Source organism: Triplophysa dalaica, chromosome 21 (assembly GCF_015846415.1).
Source record: "Triplophysa dalaica isolate WHDGS20190420 chromosome 21, ASM1584641v1, whole genome shotgun sequence".
Lineage (NCBI taxonomy): Eukaryota > Metazoa > Chordata > Actinopteri > Cypriniformes > Nemacheilidae > Triplophysa > Triplophysa dalaica.
Genome location: NC_079562.1, coordinates 70,811 through 85,000, shown reverse-complemented (window position 1 = coordinate 85,000; position 14,190 = coordinate 70,811). Strand labels below are relative to the sequence as shown.

Sequence of the window (14,190 nt, the reverse complement as noted above, 5' to 3'; positions counted from 1 at the left end):
CACATGCACACACACACACTGAACACACATGCACACGCTTAAAACACACACACACACACTGAACACAAATGAACACACTAAATACACATGCACACACACACACTGAACACACATGTACACGCTTAATACACACACACACACTGAACACACATGATCACACTAAATACAAATGCACACACAAACACTGAACACACATCTACACGCTTAATACACATGCACACACACACTGAACCTACTAAATACACACACTGAACACACATGCACACGCTAAATACACATGCACACACACACTGAACCTACTAAATACACACACTGAACACACATGCACACGCTAAATACACATGCACACACACACTGAACCTACTAAATAAACAACTGAAAACACATCTACACGCTAAATACACATGCATACACATACTGAACACACATGCACACACTAAATACATAGGCACATACACACCGAACACACATGCACACACTAAACACATAGGCACACATACACTGAACACACATGCACACACTAAACACATAGGCACACGCACACTGAACACACATGCACACACTAAACACATAGGCACACATACACTGAACAAACATGCACACACTAAACACATAGTCACACACACACACACACACACTGAACACACACGCACACACTAAACACATAGGCACACATACACTGAACACACATGCACACACTAAACACATAGGCACACACACACACACACACTGAACACACATGCACACACTAAACACAGAGGCATACATACACTGAACACACATGCACACACTAAACACATAGGCATACATACACTGAACACACATGCACACACTAAACACATAGTCACACACACACACACTGGACACACATGCACATACTAAACACATAGTCACACACACACACACTGAACACACATGCACACACTTAACACATAGTCACACACACACACGCTGAACACACATGCACACACTAAACACATAGTCACACACATACACTGAACACACACGCACACACTAAACACATAGTCACACACACACACACACACTGAACACACATGCACACACTAAACACATAGTCACACACACACTGTACACACATGCACACACTAAACACATAGTCACACACACACACACACACACATGCACACACTAAACACATAGGCACACACACACTTAACACACATGCACACACTAAACACATAGGCACACATACACTGAACACACATGCACACACTAAACACATAGTCACACACACACACACACACACACACACTGAACACACACGCACACACTAAACACATAGGCACACATACAATGAACACACATGCACACACTAAACACATAGGCACACACACACTGGACACACATGCACACACTAAACACATAGTCACACACACACACACACACACACACACACTGAACACACATGCACACACTAAACACATAGTCACACACACACACACACACTGAACACACACGCACACACTAAACACATAGGCACACATACAATGAACACACATGCACACACTAAACACATAGTCACACACACACACTGAACACACATGCACACACTAAACACATAGGCACACTCACACTTTACACACATGCACACACTAAACACATAGGCACACATACACTGAACACACATGCACACACTAAACACATAGGCACACACACTGAACACACATGCACACACTAAACACATAGGCACACATACACTGAACACACATGCACACACTAAACACATAGTCACACACACACACACACACTGAACACACACGCACACACTAAACACATAGGCACACATACAATGAACACACATGCACACACTAAACACATAGTCACACACACACACTGAACACACATGCACACACTAAACACATAGGCACACTCACACTTTACACACATGCACACACTAAACACATAGGCACACATACACTGAACACACATGCACACACTAAACACATAGGCACACACACTGAACACACATGCACACACTAAACACATAGGCACACATACACTGAACACACATGCACACACTAAACACATAGACACACATACACTGAAGACACATGCACACACTAAACACATAGGCACACATACACTGAACACACAGGCTAAATACACTCGCACACACTCACACTGAACACACATACACAGGCTAAATACACTCTCACACACACACACTGAACACACGTACACAGGCTAAATACACTCACACACTAAATACCCACACGCACACACACACTGTACACACATTCACTCAGGCACACTCACACACTGTGCACTCATCCACAAACACACACTGAAAACTAAAGCACATCATTGTGCTGAAAGATACTGTATGTGTGGACACAGAAATCTGGAGTGTAACAGCAGTGTTTCACTTGTACATCTTCAGGCCCACCTTTGGTTTGTTGTGAATGAATGTGAAGAAATAAGAAAGAGAATGTGAGTGACAGCTTCTGTGATGACTTCCCCTCTGATGTCCTTACAGTTTTTGCTCGTTGCTTGAACACTATAGACCCATGCTTAGACTAAAGTAACACAACTTGAAGCTTTTGTTACCATACCTCAAACACATGTACCCACAACGTAAACAAAAGCGCTGCTTTGCACACTAGTTGCAATTCTGCAACACACTTACTCCTTTATGCAACACACTTGGTCCTCCATACTACACTCTATTTCTTACATAAAACACTTCATTCGTGCCATTTGGAAAATACAAAACACATTGGGTAATTGCCACCACTGATTTCTAGATGCTCTCCATAATATAGTTGTACAGAAAAGATCAGCCCAGGTTTGTGGTGGTATGGGATAATGTCAGTTTCCATCGTGCTGCTCTTGTCCAGGCCTGGTTCACCAACCACAATCAGTTTGAAGTGGTATACTTGCCCCCTTATTTGCCATTTTTAAACCCTATAGAGGAATTCTTTTCGGCTTGGAGATGGCGTGTATATGACCGCCAACCACATGCCTGCATCCCTCTTCTGCAGGCAATGGAACAGGCCTGTGGCGACATTCAGGTGACAGCAATCCATGGATGGTTTCGACATGCAAGGGGATATTTTCCCGGTGCCTAGCGCGAGAAGACATTGCTTGCGATGTCGATGTGATCCTGTGGCCAGACCCCAACAGACGGCAGGATTCATGAGCCCACGTATGCACAATTGCCATGATTTTCTGTGTTTACAGTATAGTGTTTTTTCTATTTCATTTTTTGCTTTATCTGAATTCATTTTATGGCAATGTCCAATATTGAGTAGGTCTATTTCCTTTTTTTGGTTGTTTGAAAATGTGCCTCCTGAAAATATGCCTTCTGAATAAACAGTGAAAATCAAAGACTGCAGTGTTTTATATAAAGTAGACTAGTGTGTTCCCCCTGATCTGAAAGTGTATGCATATGATGCAAGTATGTGTCATTTTGTCATCAGAGTAACATTTTGACAAAGGAATGTAAAGTTTTGATAGTAGAGTTTCAATTTGACACAGATGTGAATGGTATATTTCCCAGTGTTGTGTCATGTTTACTTGTGTGTAGAGATTTTGGTAAAATGAGCGAAGTTTTGCAAAATGTGTTCAAGCAACGGGCAAAAACTGTAACCCTTCACACAATACATCACTCAGAACCGTGTGTTTATTTGTGTAAAAATAGCATGGATTATAGTTTGACCCACTTTCTGTGGATTCTGTGGACAGACATATGACATTTTGATCAGATCTCAGATGAATGCTTCTCAGCTGTTTTTCTTTCAGGACACACATTTCAGTTGTCAGTGCCATTGTTGTACAGTATAATGTCATACAGTTTTTTTAATCGCTAGGACACGTTTCTTAATACTCAAGTGTTCACACAGTGATCAGAACTGAGTCTAAGGGAGCTCAAGTGGGAATCAGTTTTCATTTCTTTGGCACAAAATGTATTCAATGACGACATCTTTCAATTAACATGAAGTCTTTTCTCACTAAGGCACAAACACTGCGTACCTAAAGTTAAACCACAACACAAAAATGAACTGGACAAAAAAAGACTCCTTACTTAGTATTTTTGCCTTGTTTTCCAGTACAAATGGCAAAACATTCTTGAATCAAGTTGCAATTTCTCGATGTGTATAACGACCTGTCTTGTTTTTAGATTAAAAAATATATATATTTCTGCTTAAACAAATCAGCCAATTGGGTAAGAAAAAGAATCTTGAAGTAAGTTTGACCTTTTTCTTTCCCAGTTAGCAGATTTTTTAGCTTGATTTAAGCACAAATTCACTGAATTTCATATTTTTTGCCTATAAACAAGACTTTGCTCATCAAGAAAATGCATCTTGATTGAGGAATATTTAGTCATTTGTACTGGGAAACAAGACAAAAATACTAAGTAAGAAAGTTATTTTTTCCAGTGTGCATTTCTACAGTAAGACCATATTGAAATGTATTCTAATTAAAAAAAATCTAATACTATCAAAGCAGTTAGTCTAGTGTTAGTCTTTCAATTTCATTACCATCTATACAAAAGGTGAAAGCGTAGGAATCATTAAGTTCAGTAATATAAACATGGATGGACTGTAATGTACACAGCAGTAAACTATCAAGAGTCACAGACAGTGTCATTCTCGTTTGTCAAGAAATACACTGTATAATGTTACCTGTTGTTAGTGTTTTAAGGTCTGTACTGTATAAGTGTGTTTGTCGGGTGAAAATCGTATCTAGTGTTATGGGAGAATTTGAGACACAAATGAAATGTTTTGGTAACTTTGTCAAGTTGAAACTTCTTTGTTTAGTGTTTTGAAAAAATGATGTTAGAACGAAATGAATGAGACTAAACAAGAAGCAAAATGACAGTAAAACGGTTTCCCAGAAGACAGAATAATAATAAAAGACATGCATCTTCCAGTTCATACACCTGTTAGGGGCTGGTTGTGCCTGTTTATTACACGGCTCATTTGAATGCTTGATTCTGATTGGCCCGTGGAGACATTCCAAGAGTTGTTTTTTCATATAACAAGCGTTCAAAACTTATAACACCCTGTAACACTTATGCTGCAAATCATTTTCAGAGGGGCAGTTTAATATTACACAAACAGGTATTATAAATATGTCTTTTAATAACATATGGGACATTATATTTACAAATAATTCAACCAATTTGCCTGTTCGTGACATTGAATGATCTGTGATGCTTATGTGGCATGTTTGTTTTGCAGGAATTCCACCTTCTGTATGAAAGTTTCGATGGTCCTCACTGTGGCTGAGAACGACACGCGTCTCTGTTACAACTCCAAAATGAGATATTTTGAAAAGGCCGAGCTGAGTAAAGGTAAAGACATCCTCTGTCCCGACATAGATGACTACACGCAGCCTGGAAAAGAGCCTGAGTTGACCTGGTACAAGGTAACTCACGACTCATACACATTATCTGTCACATGCACACTAGTGAAAACTCTAATAGTGACAATATTTCTGTTATGGAGAGAGACATGGAGAAACTCATTCTTCTGTTGCTGTGGAACAGTTCATACTATAGTCTTGATCTGCTAACCCACAGTACGGACATCAATATGAAGTCCTAAATGTTTTGGCAGACAAATGATGATCTTCAAGCCGTTGTCAAATATTGTCTGTTGACATCATTGAGGTCAGGTTATGAGTTTAAGGTCAGCTCTGTTTGTGCGTGTAGGAGTGCCGGCCGAAACACTGGAGGCCGACTGTGGTCAGGAAGGCCGAGGTTCTGTCGATTAAAGACGTGAGGGAAGATGACATGGGGAATTACACCTGTGAATTACAGTTTGGGAGTTTCATGGTGAGGAGGACCACCGAACTGTCCGTGACCGGTAAGATTACTTCTTCTCAACATCCCGGTTGAAAAACCAGCATTTGCTGGTCTGATAGGTTTTGAAGCATGGTAGCTGGTTAGTGCTGGTTTAAGCTGGTCCTGTGGTAGTTTTTTCAACAGGGAGACAAGCTGTTCCTGTCGTCTTGAATTTCACTGTAACTATTGAGCTGTTCTTCAGAAATCCACACACAACATTAAAAGTGATAACGTGCTCATGTTTCATTTATGTTTGTAGATCTTCTCCTGCTCACTGTCAGCGAACCATTTACATTTAGCTATTTAGCAGATGCTTTTATCCAAAGCGACTTGCAGATAAGGTAAACATTGGAAGCAATTGGAACAAGATAAGGACAACAAAAAGCATAAGCACCGTAAAACTGGTCTCGTATAGCCTAGCACAGAATAGCGAGATAAGGTTTTTCTTGTTCTTTTTTTAAAAGGATAGAAAGAGTTGCAACTAATAAACACAGATGTAATATTTACGCCTTCATGTGTAAAATACACGTGACGTAGCTCGTTGAAGCTTCAGTGTAAGGGACTTCAGTCTTCTGGATGTTTTTCACCGGTAAAACTTCATTGTTAAAGGGGGTGTAAAACACAGGGTTTCTGCCATTCTCATACTAATCTTGAGTAACTATAGAGTAGTATTGTATGCGTCATATCTACGAAGAGTGTTTAGTTTGATCACATTAATAAAAGATAGATACAGCTGTACGATTGCTCCTGAAATCATACGACACATCCGGGGGGAGGGGTAAACTGAACTAAACATCTGTACTGTAGCTTTTCCCAAAAAAGACTTTTCGACTTTTGATTTTGAGAGATTCAGTTTATGTAAAATTACATGTTTAGGTTTGAAATTGGCCACACATTTACATCTTTTCATATCCAGCATTATTATAAATTAGGGTTAGAAGAATTATTCATATTTATTAGTTAGATTAGATTATTTTCCATCATTGCTGTTATAATGAGAAAAGTATTATTCCCAAAGGAACAGTTTTGGAAATGTTCTTCTATGGCTTGCTTCATATGTTATCCAGTGTGTGTACTGGCCTGTTTATGTGAATTCTGTAGCTCATATCTAACACAAACACACAATTTAACACACGCGCACACACAATTGTACAGTGTCTGTTTGTTGTGTACTGTATCTCCTCTCTCAGCCTCATTCGTGCCCTCAGACAGAGTTAATCTGAATCTGTTATGTTGGTTTGCAGTGATGAGAGTGATCTCTAGCAGGCAGCTTTTTATTAAATAAATAAATGAAGAGCGTAGAGAGCGTGTGAGGGAATTTGGTTATATTTAGAAGTCATTAGTGCCAAATGAAGGGCCGTTTTAAAAAGCTTCTTCATTACTTACACACCATCGTCCATCTTGATTCTCAGAAGCATTTTCAGGTCAGACTCGCTCAGAGATTTACACAATAGAAAGGACTAGTGCTTATCTAGTAGTGTTGTCAAAAATATCGATATTTCGATAAATATCGATACTGAAATATCTGAACGATACCAATACTAATTTCCCGAAGTATCGATACACCGATCCTAGCCGAGCTGTCACTTTCACTTATCTCCAAAGGCGCGTTAACAAACACCACACGTGACCGCAGTGCCTGTCATGTGTCTCGTCTCATTCGCTCTGGTTAAATAGCAAAAGTGAAGTGAATATAAATATGGCGTGTGCGGCGCCTCCGCAACCGGCTTTGGTTGAAAGAACACAGCAGGATTGCTATTTGGAAATATTTTGGATATGTAGCAAATGAACATGGAAAGGCGAAGGACACAAACAAGCCAATATGCATGAGTTGCTACAGAGCAGTGCTAACAAAAAGCGCTAACACCGCTAATATAGTAATATGAGTGTGGTCTCGTTTTTTCACCGTAGTTCGTATAAAGTTAATCTAATCCGACTGAGGAATCTTTAACTGTGAATCTTTAAATACTTTAACTGTGGTCAAATGTAAATTAACTTGTGCTTAATTAACTTCAATTCTGTAATTTGTCTTCATGTCGATCCAGTGAGCATTGTTTTCGCGTGTGATGCACGCACGTTTGCGTGTGTTGATCGGTGATATGTGAACCCGGCATTAAAATATGTTCATCAAATAATGTTATGTATTAACCAACATTTATGAACGACGAGCAATGCATTTGCTAAAGTATATTTTAATCTTTGATGACAGTATGTAATAAAATACAACGGATCATTTTTGCTCTGGTCCAATGAAAAAAAAAATGAACAGAAAGAACTTTGGATTTGAATTAGTACATGTATTAGTAAATGTTAGTTTAAATTAACTTTTAACTAAGAGTAATATATGTTTTTGAAGTATTGTTAATTGTTTATACATGTAACAAATATCTATTACCATTAACTTAAGTTCTCAGATTGGTTACATAGTTCAGTTCATTTTAAAAGTGTGGTCAAAAAAAATTTGTTTGGCATTCTCTTGTAGCACCAGAAAGAAGATGAGACTCGACCTGCAACAGTACATAATGCTTTACAATACACATTATGAAGAATTATAATGCATTTTACCCTTTAATAACTCTTTATAATACATTATATATGTTATATTTATCTTTAAATAATAATAAAAAAAATTACCACCTTAATGTTGTGGCAGTTTTTTTCTCTGTGGTATCGAAAATGGTATCGAGTATCGATATTTTTCAAGGTATCGTATCGAAGTTAGAAATTCCAGTATCGTGACAACACTATTATCTAGTCACACACGCTCCAGACATGAAGACTTGAATGTATGTGCTTGCAGATTTAATCCCAGAATGCATTGTGATTTCTTCAGTTGGGGAAAATGTGGCAGGTTCCATTTCAGTTAGAAGACTTGATGTGCCTATGAAGACAGAAGTGAGAGTTTTCATGCAGATTTTACCTTAAAGCACGGCTAGTCAACTGGTGGCCCGCCTTGACATATCAAATAAGTGGAGAGACTTTAAGAAATGAAATCCACACAATAATCGTTTTGGACAATAATCCGTTATAGTCGACAATCCACAACCACAGGCGGTCATTTAATGCACGTGATAGGTGGCGTTCCAAAACCCGTCTTGCACCCTTGAAATAACTGGAGGAAGGGTACATCATGTGAACGGTTGTCTCAGATCAGGGAAAACTGTGTTGTTTTTAATACTGCATTCATTATGTATGATTTAAATGGCTAAGTTGAGAAAAAACAGCTGTTCATCTCCCTCCAGAACTCGCACTATAAAGGATCTACCCAAAGATGCAATAATAGCGTTCATTTTTTTTGCAAAGATCAATTGATTGGCTTTATAAAACGGCAGTTTAACGTCACAAGGGCAGAGATTACTTGTGTGTTGAATGTATTAGCGTTTTTGACTTTTCATTCATTCAACCAAATATATTCATAAATATCTTCTTAAAAAAAACAATGCCACCCACATCTTTGAAGTACTGGGGATGAGTAAACTAATAACAATTTTAAATATTCAAGGAATATAAAATTAAATTAAAAAGACAATATCCCTTTTAATTAAATATCCTGAAAAGGCAGAAATACTGAATGCAATATCTGTTTGCATGTTTCAATATATGACCTATAAGTAACAGCAACAAAAACATTATAAAAGGAACAAAATGCAATAAATTATAGAAATAGAAAAGAAGAAACGAGGATATGGTAAAAAACTGGCCCGCATCCTATTTATACTTTTGGAATCTGGCCCTCGAATAAATGTAGTTTGAGAAAATTCTGTCAATCAATTCACTTTTATTTAAATTGTGCTTTTTACAATGTGCATTGTTCAAAAGCAGCTTTACAGGAGAAAAACAGAAAACCCAGTGCATGGTACCACTGGATGCGTGGACGCACGGCACGCATTTTGAGTGCGCACACACTCACTGAGCGACAGGAGACAATTCATAAGAGAGCAGCGTATAATTGAAAGAGCGCGTCCAGTTCTGTGCATGAGCAAAGGAAATCGGCGTGCGAGCGTAGAGATTGGCGCGCTCGTATTACAAGAATGCGCTCTTGCCTTGTAATAATGCGCTCGCGACATTTGTCATTAAAATAACCCCATATGGATACCCATCTTCTGCAGCGTAGTGGAAATCTCTTTATGTGTCTTGACAGTTTCAAATAAATCTTTAAATAAATCAGCATATGATTCCAGTGCGGCCATGGTGTCGATAGGAAATCACTAAAAAAAATACTGAGTCAATCACTGCAAGATTGAGCTTTTTCAGGCTTCTTTTAACTTTTTGCAATTTCGGCAAACTTCCAAGTGCAACACACACACACACACACGAAGATAACTTCCGGTTCACGCAATTCGAACAAATTAAATATCAAAAATCAAAATCGGTCGTGCCCCCTTTATTTCATTTCCTATTTTTGATCTGAGCATTAAATCAAAAGTACGAAAAATGACCCGTTATTTGTTATTTGTTTTTTGGTATTACATTTATAAACAAATAACGAAATAACCAACCATTTTTCAGATTTTGGGATCTCAATTCACTTCAAGTTTATTTATATAGCGCTTTTCACAATGTGCATTGTTCCAAAGCAGCTTTACGGGGGCAAACAGGAAAAACAGAAAAGTTAAAACACAACACAGTGCATGTGAATCATTCATTCAGTTTTGGGTGAACTAACCGTTAAAGTGAGACACAACACTTAAGTGTGATGTTTTATACAGTAGGACCTTTCTCAGTTCTTTTCTGGTCCTTTTCAAGGTTCTTTATTGGCATGATTGTGTGTACTACTAACAATGTTGCCAAAGCATTTTACATACAATAAGTACTCACAATAACAACAAACATCTCTCTCTCTCTCTCTCTCTCTCTGTCTGTGTGTGTGCGCATGTGCGGAGCGTCTGAGAGGAACGCGTGAGCGTTTGAGCGAGTGGCGGCTTGTTTGAGTGAGTTTTTCTCTCTTTCTTTTTCTATTATTTTGAAAATTTAGCGTAGAGTAGTTTTTTTTTTCCACTCGTAGTTAGTTGGGGTTCGCGAAAATGCCGGTAGACTCTGATGGGTTCGCGACTTTAACAGCCCGGCATGGTTTTAAATGTTTATCGGATGAAAAAATCACTGTCGAGGACTGTTTGGCTGCTATTAGTAGCGAAATAGGTGCTCGGAACATTCTGTCTGCATCTAGAATGAACAAAGCTGTCGTTGTGTTTGTGAAAGAAGAGTCCATGGTTAACCATTTAGTGGAAGTTGGCTTATCTGTTGGGGATATTTTTTTGCCTGTTTTGCCGCTGTCAAGCCCTTCAAAGAGGGTAACTCTTTCCAATGTGCCCCCGTTTATTTCAAATGATTCCCTCGAGCGATTGCTTAGCCGTTATGGTAAAATTATGATGCCGATCAAAATGATCCCTCTTGGTGTTAAAAATCCAGATTTAAAACATATTATGTCCTTTAGACGCCAAACTTCTATGATTTTGAATGCTGACATGCAATATTTAGATTTATCTGCAAAATTGACGATGGAAGGTAAAGATTACACAATTTTTATCAGTACTGAATCAATGAAATGCTTCTCTTGTGGGGTCTTTGGACATACAAAATTGAATTGCAATAAAAATAAGCCGACTAAACAAAATAATACTGAGACCGAGCCTAAAACACCTTCGGAGCAGGTAGCACCGGCCACTGAAAATGATAACCAAGAGGGCAGTGATAAAACTGATGACAATCTGAAAGAAGATGCATTGATCAGTAATACTGAGAATGCGGAAGAGTGTTCACTGAACACTAATGAATGCGCTAATGTTAGCGGTGTGTCTGAGACCACTGCTGCTGGAAACAGCGAAGAGCGCACCACGGAGCCCGACAGGATAGTAAGAGTCGGAGAGTCTCGGGACTCGAATGCATCGGTTGGCCTGGAACAGGTTGATGTGGATCAGCTATTTGAGGGAGGTGAGGCTCAGTCTGTAGATATGAATTCGGACAGTGAGGAATATGATGTTGGCGATTATTTCACTGATGTCAGTTCCCAAGAAAGTACTGCAGGAAAAAAAAGGTGCTCTGAAATGAAACCACCTTATTATACAGTAAAACAGATCAATGATTTTCTCGATGATACTTTTAATCAGCGAAGACCAAATCTTGAGAAGTATTTCCCTGATTTACAACTGTTTGTTGATTCTTCCACTAGGGCTTTAAAAAAAGCTTCTATGGATGAGCTTGCTCAGCCTGAAAGATATAGATTAAGGAAACATGTCAGTGTTATTAGAAAAGGATTAAGACACACGTCATAAGAAATATTAATAAAGTCATGTATACTAAAGTGATGTACTATTTTTTTTGCATTCTTTTACCTTTTGTCATGGCAACCTTAAACATTGGGACCTTTAATGTTAATGGATGTAGATGCACAAGGAAAAGAGTTGCTTTATTTGATTATCTGAGGCTAAAAAAGGCAGATGTAATTTTTTTGCAAGAAACACATACAGATCAGCAAAATCAAGCACAGTGGTATGGAGATTGGAAAGGCATTATTGAATTAAGTCATGGTACAAATCTTAGTGCAGGTGTTGCCATTCTTTTTTCTCCAGGTGCTAGTATGCAACCAGATGTGGTTGAAGTAATACCTGGTAGGATTTTGAGAGCTGATATTGTTTTTGGCAATACACATTTTTCTTTTGTTAATGTGTACGCACCAAATGTTGGAAAAGAACGCATCTCATTTTTTAAAACACTTTCTGATGCTTTATTACAGTGTCCTCAGGGAAATGTTGTCGTACTAGGCGGAGATTTTAATTGCACTGTTAACTCTTATTTGGATAGAAATCATGATGAACCCCACCCTTCTTCTGCTGGGACTTTAAAGAAATTAATTAATGAACAAAGTTTAGTTGATGTGTGGAGGGAAGAATTCCCTGGAGTCAAACAATATACATGGTTAAAAGCTAATGCCAATAATCTGTCAGGAGCTAGACTTGATCGCTTTTATGTCGAAAAGGCTAGTAGGGGTAGGTTTTTTAAGAGTTCGATTTCACCATCTTTTCTGTCAGATCATCACTATGTGTCTATTGTAGTCTCTATTTCTCTTTCTAAATCCTATAAATCACATTGGCGGTTTAATAATAGATTATTGCAGGACTGTAATTTCATTCACTCCTTTAATCTTTTCTGGAAAGCTTGGAGAGAGGAGAGATGTAATTTTCAGTTACTGAGTCAATGGTGGGATGTTGGTAAAACACAAATCAAGTCGTTTTGCCAGCAGTACACTGCACATAGTGCAGGAATGCTCAAAGCAAGGATGAAATCCCTTGCACAAGATATCCTTGGACAAAGCAGTGACTGTACCAGCAATAACTCAACTTTGATTGACTCAATAGCAAATGATAAACTCCTGTTAAAGAATTTATTAGAGGAACGTGGAAGAACAGCCCTTCTAAGGACTAGATTTGCACAGCTCAATGAGATGGATGCTCCTACATCATTCTTCTTTGGTCTTGAAAAAAAGCCAAGAGAACAAAAGAATTTTCATCAGTTGAAAATACCAGGAGGCAGTGTGATAACAGATCAACAGGAAATCCTATCTTACGCACTCTCCTTTTACGAGGATTTATACAGTTCGGAATTGTGTGATGACACCACAACTGACGAACTTCTATGTGACCTATCCAAATTAAAGGAAGAAGAGCAAAATGAGTTGGATGAGCCTTTGACTTTTGGAGAGATTTCACAAGCTGTTCAAGAAATGTGTTCTGGGAAGTCACCTGGATTGGATGGGCTTTCCGCAGAATTTTTCAAATCATTTTGGAATCTACTGGGGCAAGACTTATATGAAGTTTTTCTGGAATGTATTAATCAAGGGGCCCTTCCTCTGAGTTGTCGAAGAGCAATTTTAACATTGATTCCAAAGAAGGGGGACCTTGGGTCTCTGAAGAACTGGCGTCCAGTATCACTGATATGTGTTGATTTTAAGATTTTATCTAAGTCCTTAACCAACAGGCTTAAGAAACATATGGCATCTGTCATTCATAAGGACCAAACATTTTGTGTTCCCAAAAGGACAATATTTGATAACCTGTTCTTGATGAGGGATATGATTACAGTGGCAAAACTGCACAATTTGGATATTGGTTTTTTTTCATTAGATCAGGAAAAAGCGTTCGACAGGGTTGATCACCAATATTTATTTAAAACTCTGGAAGCCTTTGGTTTCGGTCCATATTTTGTATCCCTCATTAAATTATTATACAACGACATTTATAGTATGCTGAAGATAAATGGGTCGTTAACTAGGCCCTTCTCTGTAACCAGGGGTATAAGGCAGGGATGTCCTCTTTCTGGCCTTCTTTATGCAATTTCGATTGAACCTTTACTGGTCTCACTTAGGAGGGAGCTAAGTGGTCTTA

The 14,190-nt window shown here is 38.5% G+C and overlaps 1 protein-coding gene across 6 annotated transcripts in view; it reads left to right on the top strand.

Moving 5' to 3' along the window:
• il1rapl1b (interleukin 1 receptor accessory protein-like 1b) overlaps positions 1–14,190 on the top strand; it is a 124,359-nt gene that overhangs the window by 60,671 nt on the left and 49,498 nt on the right. For all 6 annotated transcript variants that reach the window (XM_056735207.1, XM_056735206.1, XM_056735211.1 and 3 more), the window contains 2 exons: positions 5,205–5,391; positions 5,678–5,831. In XM_056735207.1, coding sequence (XP_056591185.1) covers positions 5,205–5,391; positions 5,678–5,831 — 341 coding nt within the window. The remainder of the gene's footprint in view (positions 1–5,204; positions 5,392–5,677; positions 5,832–14,190) is intronic.